Source organism: Vigna angularis, chromosome 4, assembly GCF_016808095.1.
Source record: "Vigna angularis cultivar LongXiaoDou No.4 chromosome 4, ASM1680809v1, whole genome shotgun sequence".
Lineage (NCBI taxonomy): Eukaryota > Viridiplantae > Streptophyta > Magnoliopsida > Fabales > Fabaceae > Vigna > Vigna angularis.
The window spans coordinates 28919437-28936679 of NC_068973.1; the positions used below are offsets into that span (position 1 = coordinate 28919437).

The window sequence follows — 17243 nt, forward strand, 5'->3', positions numbered from 1 at the left end:
CATACTCTTCAAGTTGTCCCTCACAATCTTCATTTTCTTCCCATTTTGTTTTGATGATTTTCTTCTCTCTTATGCTTCCAATTCTAGACCTTTTGTTCTTCAAAAATCACATCTCATTGATTATAATTTTCCTAGGGTTTAATAAACTGTAAGCCTTGGATTCATCATTAACTCCAAGAAGAACACATTTCGTACACTTATCAATCCAATTTGATCTATTGTTTGTCTAGTGTATAGGCATGGGCTAGACAACCAAATACATGAAAATAATCAATTGAAGGCTTTACTCCATTCTGTTGGGTCTATCAAAGAGGAGGTTCACCGAGGAGACACAAACACCAATGAGATGAGTCCAACCATATAAGGGATTGACACCACTCTCTACCCAAAACCTTATGACAATGGGTTAATGGATTTTTCATCTTTATATAGTGCTCTACTTTCTCATTTTTATTCAATGTGCGACTTGGACTCACACTTGGATTCCCAACAATCTCTCCCTCAAGGATGAGTCCCTTCCACATAGGTACACTCCTCCTTCAGCGGAAGCATTCTCAACCAACTACAATCACGAGTAGCCCTTCATACCGCCGTTTATCTTAAAAGGACTTGCTTACAAGAATATCCTTTGCCAGGAAAACTTTCGATATAGGGACCATTATACTCGTCTGAGACGGTCACCAAGATAAACCATCGGCTATGATACCACTGTTGGGTTTATCGAGGAGGAGGTTCATTGGGGAGACACAATACCAAATGAGATATGAGTTCAACCATATAAAGGATTGACACCACTCTCTACCTAAAACCTTAAGGCAATGGGTTAATCGGTCTTTCACCTTTATATACTGCTCTACTTTCTCATTTCTATCCAATGTGGAACTTAGACTCACACTTGGATTCTTAACAATCTCCCCCACAAGGGTGAGTCCCTTTCACATAGGTACACTCCCCCTCCAGGAAGCATTCCCAACCAACCACAACCACGAGTAGCCTTTTGTACTGCCATTCATCTTAACGGGACTTGCTTATCTGAATACCCTTTGTCAGGAAGACTTTCGGTATAGGGACCATTATACTCGTCTGAGTCAGTCACCAAGACGAACCATCGACTATGCTACCACTGTTAGGTCTATTAAGAAGGAGGTTCACCGGGGAGCCACAAATACCAATGAGATATGAGTTCAATGTGGGACTTAGATTCACACTTGGATTCCCAACACATTCTATGTTTCTTCAGGAGTTTTATCTTCTACTATTTTGTGGGACTTCTATTAAGAATGTGAATACACCAGTTTATTGCTTCTGGCTAAAAAACTTTGGGAACCTGTCTTCCAACTAGCATTAATCAAACCATATTCATGATAGTTATATTCTTTCTTTCAACAACTTTATTCTTTTGAGGAGTGTAGGCAGCTATTAATTGTCTTTGAATACCTTGGTTTCTATAAAAGTTTTCAAACTCTTTGGAAGTAAATTATCCTCTCTATCTATGTATACATAAGTAAAGAATGATTTCTCCAACCTCCTTTTCACCTGTGTTTCGAAAATTTTAAATAAAGAAAAAAAAATGATTTCTCACTTAAAAATGTATACCCAAGTTTTACGGGATAAACCATCAATAAAACTTAAGATATACCTCTTATTAATGCTTGAAGTTGGTTGAATAGGCCTATATATGTCTACATGAACCAATTGCAGCTTCTTTGATGCTCTTCAAAGGCTATTCTTTGATATTATGTTTCAGTGTTGTTTCCCTGCCAAGCACCATGTACACAGATCCTTGGGAGTTGTGATAGGAGGTAGCCCTTTCGTTGTTTAGTGACTAGTGTTTTTAAGTCATCATAGCTTAAATGTCGTAACCGATTAAAGGTGTGATTTGAACTATTGAAAAAGTATGTTATTATGCTGAGAATCGTGAATGGTTAAGGATTAAGGAATAATGTGATTGTATGTTATGATGAATTGAGCTATATGAGAAATGTGATGGAAATATTGAATGATTATGTTATAGAAATTGGAAATGAAGGGAAAACTTTCGAGAAAGGATTTCAATGTGATAAATGTATAAATTGTTTGGTGTGTACAACTATGTGCTTCCTAACGAGGAAGAATATAATATAATAAAATTAGTGTGATTCAATTTTTAGGAATGTCTTTAAAGTTATTCTTAGTCTCTTAGACTCCTATGAATGGAGTTTATATGGTGAAAAGTGCAAGAGGTTTCTATAGTTAATTTAGGAGTTATGGAATCCTTTTCAGTTAAGTTATAGTGACTTAATCCCATGGAGAGTTTTGTGAATTGGTAAATTCTAGGTCAATCTTAAGTTATCATATTAGAAAATGTGAAAAATTTGATGAAAAGTTATCTCAGTTCTCAACTTCTAGTGTTCGAGCAATTGTATTAATATGAACATTAAGTTTAGAAATGTCTTAGTCTTGTATTTGTGAATGTGTGACTATAAGATTATATGATGTGATGAAAATTGAATATTTAATTTTAAAAATATAAATTTTGATATGATTGGACTTAATAGTCTTGTGTTGTGTATTTTCTTTTCTTTCGTCGTAATGAAAGTAGAGAATATTACAAATAGATATAAAAAGAATCAATATATGTAACAAAGTCTATGAGAATAAGATATATTTTTACTTGTTTTTGGAATGAGTGTAGTTAATATGAAATATTAGTACCATAATCTCATAAATATAGCTAGATAAAAAGCTAGATAAATGTGGAATGTAAATTTTAAATATTCTACCATTAAAGACTATATCAGGTATAATATGTCTTTATCTATGTACTAGATTTGTCTCTTTATCAACTTTATAAATACTTAAAAATGTAAATATGTCTATTTTCTCATATTATATATAACAAGCTACTGAGGTAGAAATAATTTAATATCTATAGAACTGATTATAACATGAAAAGTGAAAAGTACAATATGATTACAAAATACAAATAAAATAAAAATAACTATTATGAAAACGTAAATTGTGATAAGAATATAAAATTCAAATTTAAATAAAATTAATATAAAAAAACTGTAAATGTAAATAATATATAACGTGAAACTATAAAACAATTTTAGTTTTAAACTCTTTTTCAAATATCTTATTAAATTCTTGTACTTAAAATTAAACTCTTTTTCCTTTTACGTATTGTCACGTCCCTCTATTATTGGACTCATGTCCTATTTTTAATTACATGTACATGTGACGGAGCAGTAATTCAAGACACGATTCAGAATTCCATCTTCTATCACTACCACTCCAATTCTATTCTTCTTATTCCATATCCCAATCACTCAACAGAGCACACATTTTCTTTCTCCATCTCCATTCTCTATCACAAAAAATGCATTCCATCATTACAAATATTAAAACATAATTAATATATATATACTATTTTGTATCCATTTCGAATTACCCAACCCAAGCATAAGTGAATTATTTTTGTGATCCTAGCACTTCCTGGTGCTAGTCCGACTTCCATTAATAAGCTGGAGCGACTGGCACAAGATATTTATACAATTTTTGAAAAAGGTCACCAGATTATCATTTTGAGTTATAATTTGACGTCAAAATCTATCAGAAATTTCTATCTTGTGGGTGCAAAAACTATACTTTGTTCAACTGTATGTCAAGGGTTAAACTATCTTCTCTTCCACGATACGCGGACGCTTTCTATGGGAGATGTTGCCTCTTTCTGCTGGGCAAACCACTATCACTGAAACTTCCTTCCACAAAAGCGTCGTGAACATCAGAAAATTCTGGTCTCCAAGAACTCAAGGGAACAAGGTAACTGTCATCCTTGACCTTTGTGCTTCTTCTCCGCTCCTCTTCATGGCGTTTCACATTTTCGGATATCTGATGGAAGGCTTTGGTTAACTTTGCAATACCCCTTTCTACAGGTTCTACTACATGTGAAACTGTAAATTTCATGTCATCGACAATCTGAAATAAAACAGCGTGAGTTTGACAGAGATACATGATTGGGAAATTCAAAGGTTTGAAACGTTTTAGTGTTTCGTATCTCACAATTTCACCACTTCCGAAGACCACATCACGAACATTGTGGGTAAATTTCATACGCCTCTCCATGTCATCATGTCTACCCAGATGCATTCTAGTTGAGCTTTCAGAATCTTGAACCTCAGCAGGATCAGGAGGGGTTCCCAGCGATGCATAGTCTGCCATCACTGATACATCACGGACACACCTCTCTCCTCTTTTGTAAGGTACTGCAGGAAAGACGTAAAGGTGCACAACAGCAGCAACACCCATCTGTTAACAAATAAGATAAGGAATCAAATAAAATACAATTCCCAACCAAGAACTACAAAATTGATTGAAAACTTTTTCAGGTTGATGATACTACTGGAAAATTTAGGCTAAACAGTGGCGGAAAATGGTATATGAACACCATTTGACAAAGACGAAAACTGACTTAACTTGCTTAAGCATATAACACCTGATTCAGCTTAAAATAAAAACGAGTGTATCGCAGTTCGATAGCAGAGCAGTTATTGGTCGTTTAAAATTTCAGCACAACCTAATATTTAATAGAGAAGTTGCAATGCTACACCCTAACGTTTTCCTGATTGCACACAATAACCTTGTTTTCTATAAGGTTTAGAATCATCTTCATAGGAGTACACGTAATATTTTTTTTTATACAATTTAGGGAGATTAGCGTAATACAAGGGTGTAATGTTAAAACAATAGAATTTCTGCAACTCTCTAAAAAGGGGTATCGTATCAGGTGAAATTAAAAAAAAATAAAAGATAGGAGGGAAAAATGTAATTTCATATATAAATAACAGAGTGAGTACTCCATACTACTGAAGCCCTATTGGAATAGGTCTTCATCTATATAAGTGCCTCCACAGAGCTTACAACAGTCGAAGCCTGGTGTGTAAGGATATCAGATGAAGTGAACATAACACTATTGACAACTCAATCGTACGTAGACACAGGGACATTTATCACAGGTATAACTTTTGTACCTTTACATGCATTCATATATGATACAGATATTCAATGGTCAACCATTTTTCCTAATTGGCAGAAAAATACTCCCAATTTGATGTATCCAAACTTGTCACAGGAACCAGTTAAAACTTTTGTTTTCATAAATAGATCTTACCGGGCGATAAAAGTTAACGTGTTCTAAAGTATATGTACGATGATTGTATATATTAGCACTCCTTAATATTCAGACGATTTTTTTGGTGGTAAAATTGAGATGAATTAGTAATGACAATCAAAATTATAAAATCCAAGAATACCATACCTCTATACAGATTATATAGTCTTGTATACGCGTTGTCAGCTCTTGAGCCAAAGACCCTTGAAATGCTCCCATGAAAAAAAGAAATGCAACAGCCACACCTTGCCACCATGTCAAGAAGACGATTGACTTAAAAGTTAAAAATTTTGTCAATGGTTTTATTGGATCCAATTTATCTTTCGTGACAGAATAGAACTGTACAAGGCAATACAAGGCCCATGTCTGACTAAAATTAAGAATGCATGCCAAATAGGGATACCTGCAAGCACATAGTAGAATTGGGCTTCAACATGCTCATAAAATTGTGCCCCTTTACCAAAAACAAAAGGTAGGAAAAAGAAAATACAAATAATAAAAGCAAGAAATTTTATGTATGATAAAAATAAAACTTGTATTGTAGTTGAGAATTGAGATTATAGATTTTATGGTATGCATATCATAGGTACAAACAACACAAGACAATATAATCTTACCCATATTTCCATTCAAATTTTCCCTCTCCATAAACCCCAAAAGACTGCAGAATCATTGCCAGCAATGCACATATCATTTTCAGTATCATCTGGAATATAAGATTTCGTCAAGAAGAAAGAAACTGATTTTTATTTCACAGAAAGAGAAGAGTGGTGGAACAAACGCACGATTTATCAAAATCTAACATACATATTGTACGATGCCAATTTTCACAGATTGATAGAAGTCAGTGCCAAGATACCAGTCTCTTAAAAAGCAATTTAAGGGAAATGGATGCTCTACAACTCCATATGCATATGATTCTTTTAGAAGAGGAGTGCTGGAGTCTGTTAGGCTCATACTTTCCATAAATTGAATTGTTTTGTCCTCACCACCTACAAGCAACCATAGACAATTTTCGTATTATTAAAGGGCATGACAAATCCAACATAATTCAGACGTTGTAAAGGCGTATGACATCTTTTAATCAATAGAGTATAATATTCCAGCGTCACAAAGATTTAATATTTTTTTATTTTTTAATTAGACTTGAGATTAAAAAAAAAGGAGGAAAATCTTGTATAATATCTCAATCCTAAACTTCTGCATTTCTGGAATTTATATATATATATATATATATATATATATATATATATATATATATATATATATATATATATATATATATATATATATATATAGATATATATATAGACACACACACAATAACAGCTACAACTAATGAAAATCATGTAGCTATACAATCTGTTCAGCATACCTAAGCAAGCTATCAAATATCTCTGAAAGCAATACAATGCAAAAGCCTCATAGCAGTCCCGAATAACTTCACAGTTAAATGCTGCACTGGAATCCAATAGTGACAAAAACTGCATCATAAAACCATCAGAACTTACTAACTTACTATTACAACAATCATGCTAAAAGGAAACCAAAAGAAAAACTTCCATGGTTGGATAACACATAGCAGGCAGATTAGTAAATTCCTGGAAAATTAAACCCAAAGCTTATCTGAAATTATATTATCACATAACACGAACAAAAACCTGAGTATTATCTACTTAAAAGAAGGAAATTCTAGCTTCAGTGTCAATTATTGAATTTAGATATCATAGAAATCACTATTAGATAATTAAAAGAAAAGGAAAAAAAATTACAAAGATGCAAATAAATTCTTGACACTCACATAAACATTATTTTAGTCTGACTGTTTTTGACACTCACATAAATTCTTGAATCATTGAAAAATGTACAATTAGTTATTTATGTAAACGGCAGTGAAGCAGAAAATCTAGCCAAACAACATGCACCAGTAGGTAAGTTCCAATATATCAAATGAGGTATCAACAAAAGTTTAGAAAAAATTAGAACAGTTGCAAGTGGAATAAAAAAACACAACCAACAGCGGTCTTCACTTGTATGAATTAATAAACCCAAGTAAAAGATGCTATATAAACAGAACAACACACAGTATTTGGCATTAACTTAGCCTCCCTTACCGATTCTAAGGCATAAACAGGAACCATTAAGATGAGACCAATCAAAAACTTCTGCTCCTGAATCAAAGAAAGAATATACATATACATATATATATATATATATAGAGAGAGAGAGAGAGAAAGAGAGAGAAAATAATATTAAAGATAAGGAAATTGTAATGAAGAGGAGAAAATGGTCAAGTCAGTTGAAAGGTGCAATTATAAGAAGCAGTAAGAAAAGGGGAACTAGGCATTACATAAACACGAAGTTTATTGGTGTAGGAGGAAATATAAGATTCAAAACTAAAGGAACATAAAGAAAATACCTCAGGCTGATTATAGGCAGCTAAATGCTGAAATATCAGATATGTGGAGAGAACAAGAGCTACAAACATAAATATACTTGAACTGAAGACGGTCCAGCCAATGGTAACAGTAGACTCCATTTCTAATTTTAGGGGCCACATGGCCCCTGACCTGCTAGTGGCCTCAACTAGTGTAAAAAGAAATCTGGAAGAACATAGAATATCAATCAAACCCATGAACTAACTTAGAATTCGTTGTAACAAATAGTCTTCCCTTGACTTGGTCAATTATATGTTTTACATATTCCAGCCAAGACAATGTGAAGGTTTCCGTTCCACAACCCTCCAATTTTGTATAACTTTCCCTCCTTCTGTTATTCTGTATGGCTGGCAACCAGTACAATGTAAGATATAGTATACGCAAGTAAACCACCTTTATGGTACAAAAGCTATCCTTCAAATTCAGCATGCAACATGTCGAACTAACAAAGATTGCCAAATCGAGATAGGACAATTATCCTGCATTAGAAATCAAATCACTTACGAAATAATATTTATACACATATATTAAAAAAAGAAACTCCTAATTCTCTTTCAAAGCATGTACAGGTAATTCAACTATTAAGAAACACACCCATTCTGACTATGAAAGAAGGTTTAATAATGATAAATTTCAGAAATATAAAATATCAGAAACTCAGAGTTCTCGTAAGTGCAGAAACCATAATCTGAAGTATCATTCAAGTTCTAGACATTAAGGTATCAATAAGCCCCAACCTCTAACTAAATGAATAACTACGGGCAGAACTCGGCTCGCATGCCATTTTTTTATGAAGTATAACAAACGCTGTAACAAAAACTTTAATGCGTATAACTATTTACTAAGTATAGTACTATCTGCTAACTTTAGCTGGCCACCATCACGTCAACTACCTTTAGCTAGACAACAACCTCGTACTAAAGGGTTTGGTTGATGAAAGGGGACCTAAATAAAAGATCGGACACATAAACATCCCGCAAGAATGTTTCAGCAAAATCTTTCCATTTAAAAAAAAAATTGTTACAAATTCAGCCTTAATATTCTTAATTATCGCCAAAATTAATATGGTTACATCAATTATCTTTATATATCCAATTTTGCAATAAGATGACACCATCATTAGAAACAAAGCAGACAGCAGAGAGATTTCAATGTATATAGACTACAATGTCCAGTACATAGGTTAACAAACACGCACACTCACTTCTCTAAGTTGTCAGTAACTTAATATCCACAGCTGCTAAGAGTAGTAGAAGACAAATACCAAAAATTAATTATTTCACTCCTCTCTGAGTTTTTAGGACTACAACCATATTTTAATTTTAATACATTTACACTCCTCTCTGAGTTTCACAGGAACACATAACTGCAGTGTAGTTTACGACCCAAGCAAGGTTAAAAAAAAAAAAAAAGATTAACACAAAACTGTTCTATAAGCAACCTTTCTTTTCACGTTTCATCGACAAAATGCATTTTAGCGAACAGAGGTATTCAGCAGAAAGCACCGATGCTCAATCCAAATAAAGAAATAAATAAAGGTCCATTCAGAAATTGCAAAGGTGCAAGTCGCCGATTATTTTCAATGAAACGCTATATTTTGTCGTAGCAGTTAAAGATAAGAGAACATGAGTGAAAAAACAGGCCAAAACCCTAGACCTCGAGTGTATGCATTCGAGTAAAGAAAAGACGCAATATTCCGAAACGAAAATCACAGCAGCAACTATAACAAAAGAACCATAGCAATGAGTCGCAGAAAGTGCCGTGGAAAAATTTAGGAGAGTTCAAACCTACATTCAGCGTTTTCTTCTATTTTCCGGGAAAAATGAGGTGAATATTTAGCAGGCAAATAGAACGAAAGTGAAGGAGAAGCCCATGAATATAGCAGTGACGAAGAAAAGAAAAACAACGGATTTTGCTTGCGTAGTTGGAAAACATAATTATGATTTTTTTTTTTTTTTAAAAGAAGAAAAGGATAAAAAAAATGAAGGAGAGATGATAAAGGGATAGGTACATTACTTTTGCCACAGTTATTATTATGTGAGTAGCTTATTGGAACATATTTCTTATTTGGCGTTTTTGTGAGGGCTGTGATGTTAAAAAATATGACCAGTTATTGAAAATTTGATTTCCATGTCAGCATGAGTACGTGGCAAATGAAGAAGGGAGTAAATGTTTAAGGACTGTTGCACATCAAACCATGCATGAATATTACTTCCCTTTAAAACAGTTAAAAAAACTGAAATTAAAATTTTTTAACAAAATATTAGTTTGTATCTGTAATTTATTTTAAATTAATTATTGTCTATCTCAAAAATAATAGTTTTGTTACTAAAAAATCATATTAAAGTAATGTTTTTTCACTGAAGTGTTAATAAAATTGTTCTAATAAGTGATACATTTATTATTATTTTTAATTTAGAGAAGAAAAAAAAATATTTATAACATAAAACTAACATTATGATCATGGCTATTTAAGATGTTGTAACATAAGTTGAATTCTTATTGATGAAAAAAGTTATAATAATTTAATTTAATTGAGATAATAAGATAACAGAAGAGCTGAGAAAAATGTTAAATATATGCACTCTTTTTTTTTCTCTTTCTTTATTTTCTGTGTATCGCATTATTTTTATCTTTCATCTGTCAGTTGTTATTATTTTTATATATTGAACTATATTTTTTTAAAATTATGAATTATAAGTATAGTCAATTGGTAACCTAAGGTCAGAAGCAAATATATATATATATATATATATATATATATATATATATATATAAACTGATTTTCGTAATGAGGAGAATAAGAGGAAAAATATAAATATGAATCTTCTATTTTTAAGATAAAAAAAAGTACAAAATATAAAATTTTGCTGAAAATTAGCGTTAAACTCTTAAAACTTAAATTTAGTTTTTAAAATATCGATGGTTTAAGAGTTTGAAATTTGAGTTTGTTTGGCCGAGAAAATATAAAGCTTGAGTTTTTCTTATTTATCCTATTTAAAGCTTAATACATTTTAATTTAAGAAAAAATATTTTACTACTTTATAAAAAAATTCTACAATTTATTTTAATTGTACTCTATTAATAAAAGTATATATAAACTTTTTTCACAAAAAAAAAAATTGTATTCATATATAAAAAAATATTATTTTTTTTCAGCATATACAATTTACTATTAACTAATGCAATTAAATTTTGAACCTAAAATACTAAAACAAAGTAAATTTGTTTTCTTTAAACATATTTTACAATATTATTGTACCATATAGACCGCTCAGTCAAACACATTCTCAAAAGTGATTGATCGATGAAACCACTTTACTTTCTAGAAACCTTTAGAATAATATGAATCGATTGGTTGTTATTTCTATGGGTAACCGTTTAGTTTCTTGTATATTAAGGACACCCACACAAACTCAACATGACTAACAAGACAAAACATATTTATGACATAGGGTCCTGATTGAGACAGTCCTAACCAAAAGCCCACTTCTAAATTTATAAATACAAAAATATGGTAAGGAAATTTATAAATACAGAGATAAGGTAAGGAGGTAGGTGCTTGTATTTATTGGACATTTAAGACTTATTTATGAAAATCGATTAGTATTTTAAATTGACTTGAGCGTTAAAGTTTCTTTGACAAGAATCCTAGCTCGGTTTGAACTTTGGAAAAACAAATAAGAGTTAAGACATAATAAGAAGGACGATCATTGAGAAGAAATAAAATAATGTTTGACTATGTCTATATGATACATTTGTTTATTCTAGTTATGTTACTTTTCTTTTTAATAATAATGTAGGATTATTTATTTAACTGAGTTACATTAACTTAATATTTGGATTTTAATTTTGTGCTAAATTTCAATAATTATGTATTCTTTAATTTAATTTGATTTTAATTATTTTTTATTTAAAAATTTTAAATTATTTTAATCCTATATTCTTGTGATATTTTATTTCATTTTATATAAAATAAAATATATAAAAATATTTATGATGGGCAAAATTATTATTTAATTTATGAAGATACGTATTTGACTTAAATTATTATCTCTAAAATATTTTTTTCCAATTATTTTAGTTTTTTTTATAGTATAATGCATATGAATTCTCTCAACATAATATAATAAAAAATATATCTAATTTAATCCATATGTATTTTTATAAAATCTTATTATATATTTATTTTTAATTAAGATTTATAATAAAATAAGTCATGTAAATAATATATATATATATATATATATATATATATATATATATATGTATATATATAACATTAAACCCGTTAATTGCTCCACTGATTTGAAAGGTGAGTAGTAACCACTGTCTAGAGAAGGTGTGGAGATTGATCAAACTTGTCTTTGGTTCTGATGGTACGTTTGGAATGAAATCCTATGTAAGGTGATTAGGAGGGTCATCGGCGTCAAAGGAGGAGAAATTGAGGTTTGCAAAGGTGACCGCGAGTATAATGCTCGTCATAGTTAAAACAAGGATTGTTGTCCCAATGAGTTTTCATTTTCGCTTTGATTAACCTTTTGATAGGAAGTCTGGTAGTGAGGGTAGGTAAAAGTGATGGAAGTGGTTTGGGAGAAGGACGAGTGGATGGTGAAGGGTGAAAGAAGCGTGAAGGAGTTGGCAGTAGGGGTCGTGATTTGTCCTCGTGGAGCTTAGCCAAGGTTATAGCTTGAGGGAGGTCAACCGGTTGGAGTGTCACGACCTCACAGTAGATGGTAGGTTTAAGGCTAGGGAGAAAACAATTGAGATAGAAATTAAGGAAAAAATTAGTGTTAAGAAAATGTTTTAGGAATATTTTATTTTTAATTTTAAGTTTTAAATATTGTAACGTTTCTCATTATTTTACAATAAATAATTCATAAGCATTTTAGTTTCAAACTGCTACGGTTTTTATTCTAAAAATCAACAATTGGTATTATGAGTCTCTTTTTTCTTGAGGGACCTGTGAGAGAAAAATATAAAAGCATGGAAGGAGATTCAAAATTTTTCAACAATAGCACCATCAGTCATTGATGGTGAAAATTATCAAATTTGGGAAAGCCTACCTAGAAGCTCTAGATCTATGGGAGACAATTGAAGAGGATTATGAAATTCCTATGCTATCTGGCAATCCAACGATGGCTCAAATCAAGAATCACAAGGATGAAAAAACCAAAAAAGCTAAGGCAAAGGTGTGCCTCTTTGTTGTATAGGTCACCCATCCTAGAATTACTTCAAGCTAAGCACGCTTAACTATGGAGTTCTTATGAGTCAAGCTACTGAAAAGCAAATGCATTTGGTGATATGAGTAGCCAAATCAATCCCTTTAAGCTATCCTCCAACCGTATAATCCCATACCTATACAGTCTCCAGATCCCTCTCATTCCGGTGTATGTTCGATTCGTCCATGTACCCCTTCCACCCGAAGCTGCCAGGAGCCGCTCTTTGTCTGTGCTCCCTACACCATGTCTCTTGCACCGGCGTCACTCCCCGCCCTCGTCAGTGCCCGGATGTCACAGTTTCACCAACCATTTTTACTCAAATCATGTCTCTAAAGTTAGCCAAAGCCATATGGGATTATCTCAAAGAAGAATATGATGGAGATGATCGAATTAAAGGCATGAAGGTGTTGAATCTCATTAGAGACTTTGAATTGCAGAAGATGGAGGAATCTAAAACTATCAAGGAGTATTCTGAGAGGCTTCTGAACATAGCAAATAGAGTAAGATTGCTTGGTTTTGAATTTAAGGACTCTCGTATTTTTGAAAAAAATTTGGTTACCGTACCTGAAAGATTTGAAGCTACCATAACCACATTAGAAAACACTAAGGATTTTTCCAAGATCACCTTAGCAGAGTTGCTGAGTTCCTTGCAGGCACAAGAACAATGAAGGGCTATGAGAGAAAAAGGCTTTCTTGAGGAAGCCTTTCCTGCTAAACATGAAGACAGTTGGAAAAACAAAAAAAAGGAACCAACAACCAAATAGAGAAGGTGTTGTTAGAAATGAAAACAAAGCACAAAGCTCTAAGGGAAAGTATCCTCCTTGCAAGCATTGCAACAGGATGGGTCATCCTTCATTCAAGTGTTGGAGAAAGCTTGATGCTAAATGCATCAAGTGAAATCAACTTGGGCATGAAGCTGTCATATGCAAAAACCAAAATCAGCAGCAGGAAGAAGATGCTCAAATTGCAAATGAAGAAGAGGAAAATCAACTTTTTGTTGCAACCTGTTTTTCAACCAATGCTTCAAGTGAATCTTGGCTAATTGATAGTGGTTGTACTAACCACATGACCTTTGACAAGGTACTCTTTAGAGATATGAGGCCAACTAAAGTCACCAAAGTCAGAATAGGCAATGGTGATTATATCTCAATCAAAGGAAAGGGGACAGTTGCAATTACAAGCTGTGCAGACACAAAATTTATTCCAGATGTTCTTTTCGTTCCAGAAATTGACCAAAATTTGTTAAGTGTTGGTCAACTAATTGAAAGAGGATTTAGAGTTATTTTTGAAGACACAAATTGCTTGATTAAAGATGCAGCTGGTCAAGATATGTTCAAGGTGAAAACGATAAGGGAAAAGCTTTGCTCTAAAACCATTGGAGGAGGAGCAAACTGTATTCTCACTCAAGGAAAATGTGACAAAAATCTGGCACAAGAAGCTAAGACATCCTCATCATATGTTGGGTGCAAAAAGTTTCTCTTATTTTGCAGCAATGGCTGCAACATTGGTTTTGATCCTTCTCAATATGGTTGTGGTTTGCCATGGAGGCAAAACAATTCTTTCATTAGGAAGGTCAATATGGTTGAGGACATGACCTACAAAGTGATGTATTTGCTGCCCTATCTAGTTATAATGCTCCTCAGCAGGTTCATGTGGAAAGGGCTATGATCTTATTATGGATGACCATGAATGAACTAGGAAACAATTTAGTATGTTATTGGAACGAGGCGTACGAGGAAGACCTTCTTGACTATGAAGACGAAGAAGAGAAGGAGCCTGAAGGTGTTAATAAAATCAACGGTGAAGCTGTCAAGAAGGGTTATGTTAGAATTCATAGTTCAAGATTCAAAATTTTTTTACTTAAGCCAGATTGACCTTTAATAAACTTTTACCCTTCCTAAAGCAAGGAGGAGTGTTAAGAAAAGAATTTAGGAATATTTTATTTTTAATTTTAATTGAGTCAAAGTCTGTTTCTTATTTTTAGGATTTAGTTAATTTTTTTAATTATGGGTTGGAGTAGTGAATTAAAATTAGGATAAAAATGTTAATGGATAATTACTTTTTTAAGTTTTAAATATTGTAACGTTTCTCAATATTTTAGCGAGTGTCTCAAACTTAAAACGGTAGTCATGAAGGCTCTTGGTTTGGGAGAGCTTACAGATAGAGGCAATGGGATCCTCGAACTTGGAGGGAGCAAAACAAAGCTCTGGGGCACATAGGAATAACTCCCATGAAATAAAAAGTCCATTGTTAAACATCCATTGGAACCAGGACAAGGCGAGACCTTCAAGATAAAATGAGATATCTGGATTCGTTGATCGGGTGGTGTTTGATGATACTCAAAGAATTGAGTAACCTTGAAAATCCAGCCACAGGCATCTGTCGTAGAATGTTGGAAGGTCAAACTTAAGCAGACGGGAAAATGAGTGTTGAGAGAAAAGTGGTGGAGGTTTTGATTCGAGGAGGGAGGTGCACTCATAAATGTCGTGAAATGTGTTTGCAAAATTGGCTTGGGCTAAAATGATATGTTCTAGTTGTTTGTAGAGGCGAGCAAATTCGTTAGTGTGAGACAAAGGAGCCACCATGGAGAGAGTTAGTACAACGAAAGCACCAAATGAAAGGTACTTGGCAGGAGAATGAAAGAAATGACATAGGTAAAAGATATAAAATATTGCAGAGAGAAGATATTTACTATATAATTCTTTTTCTACCCTCTTTTTCATTAACAACATGATATATATAATACCCTACACTAGCCAAAAGCCTTACAATATGATATATATAATACCCTACGTGAGATAATAAATAATAAGATTCTCCTGCAATTATTTCTACATAACAACTTTTCCATTCTTACGGTTACTTGGACACATCACCACATAATCAGTTAAATATTGTGGTTGGTGTGCTATCCTTCTAGGTCTTTCCACATGTGTAGGGGTAGGGTCATTTGGGCTTTCAATTGTGTCTTAAGTCAACCCTTCAATATCCTTAGTCTCAGCAAGAGTGTGGGGGAATTAGTCTGATGTCCTTACAAGAATATGTTGCAAAATAAACTCTCAAGAGTTGATCATTTGATTCTAAGAAGGGTGACTGTCCAGAATAAGATGATATGTGTGATGTGTGGAACTACGAAAGAATAAGTGAATCATCTATTTTCTACATGCATGAGTACAAGTCGATATTGGGATTTATGAAATAGTTGAGTTGGGTACACAACATTACACACCTAAACTTCACTTTTTTGGATTCAGTATTGTGACTCTGATTAACATGCAAAATATAGTGTGAAAGGCAATGTGGGTCACAATTGTGTGGAGTATTTGACTTCTTAAAAATAGTTATTTTTAGAAACGCCAAAATAGATGTGGAAGAGTCATAGTTGCTCAAGTTAAAGCGTGGGTCATTAAGCAATTAAGGTAGATATGGGGTAAAAAGCCTTATAGAGGGTGCAACTATGGTTATATGTAACATCAGCTTGTGAGATCATGGTATAAGTATTGTCACACACTTTCCTTTTTGATTGATTTCTATGACATAATGAAAACTAGTTTGTATTTTGAGCAAGAGTTGTGAACACATAACCTTGGTTTTCTAGTATGGATGCAAGATTTGTATTTGCAATCATTTTAACTGTGTCATAATCGTAAAATCTGAAAGCGTGAGTTAAGAACTACAAGAAAGGAACCCACAAAAGATACCTTAGTTTGTGACAACCTTTTTGCTTATAATCTAAATATCCATAAGCGACTATAATGTTTTGTTTTATCTTTCTTTTTAATCTACTTATAGATATTGGATATTGTTAGATCATGATACACCTCTTAACTTATTGTTATTTGAGGATTCAATTAGGAGTGTGTTTTTTATACTCGTATTGAGTATGAATATATATACACTTTATACACACGTTGAAGTATCATTAGTTACTTTTTTATATTTTAATTCTTTATTAGCAATAGAAAAAAAACATTGTTTTAGAATAAGCCCTATATTTTTCTCACTAGACAACTTTTATCCATTGCATTTAAATAACAATTTTGTAAAACCTTTAATATATTTGAAAGTTTCTTTGAATTAAGAATGCAAGTCACATCTAGACTCAATAATATATATATATATATATATATATATATATATATATATATATATATATATATATATATATATATATATATATATATATATACTTACTTGTAAATATTGTAGTTTGGAATATTTCAGTATAAATAATTTGTTTGCTTGTTTGCTTCATGCTCCCATTTTGAAATATCATTTAATCATTACCTATTTTAATCATTAATTTGTTAAAAAAATGACTTCAAAAATAAAATCTATTTCATTAATTGAAACAAGAATAATGATAAAAATGCATTTCTATTGCAATCTAATGATAGACTCATCCTACTAATATCCATGTCCATTTGAATG

The 17243-nt window shown here is 32.3% G+C and overlaps 1 protein-coding gene across 4 annotated transcripts; it reads right to left on the bottom strand.

Annotated features, from left to right (window-relative positions):
- Positions 1-3537: 3537 nt before the first annotated feature.
- On the bottom strand, positions 3538-9527 carry LOC108330111 (protein LAZ1 homolog 1). Of its 4 annotated transcripts, none has more exons than XM_017564612.2 (9): positions 9382-9526; positions 7572-8069; positions 7267-7323; positions 6528-6636; positions 5960-6144; positions 5770-5858; positions 5300-5397; positions 4045-4247; positions 3538-3960 (listed from the first exon to the last, which is right to left on the bottom strand). In XM_017564612.2, exons 2-9 carry the CDS (start codon positions 7785-7787, stop codon positions 3691-3693), a joined length of 1227 nt encoding a protein of 408 aa, XP_017420101.1. In that variant the 5' UTR covers positions 7788-8069; positions 9382-9526; the 3' UTR covers positions 3538-3690. The 4 variants fall into 4 exon arrangements, with proteins under 4 accessions (XP_017420101.1, XP_017420099.1, XP_017420100.1 ...); XM_017564610.2 differs by having other exon boundaries at positions 4045-4290; positions 5300-5555; XM_017564611.2 differs by having other exon boundaries at positions 4045-4290; positions 5300-5555; positions 9378-9497.
- Positions 9528-17243: the final 7716 nt, after the last annotated feature.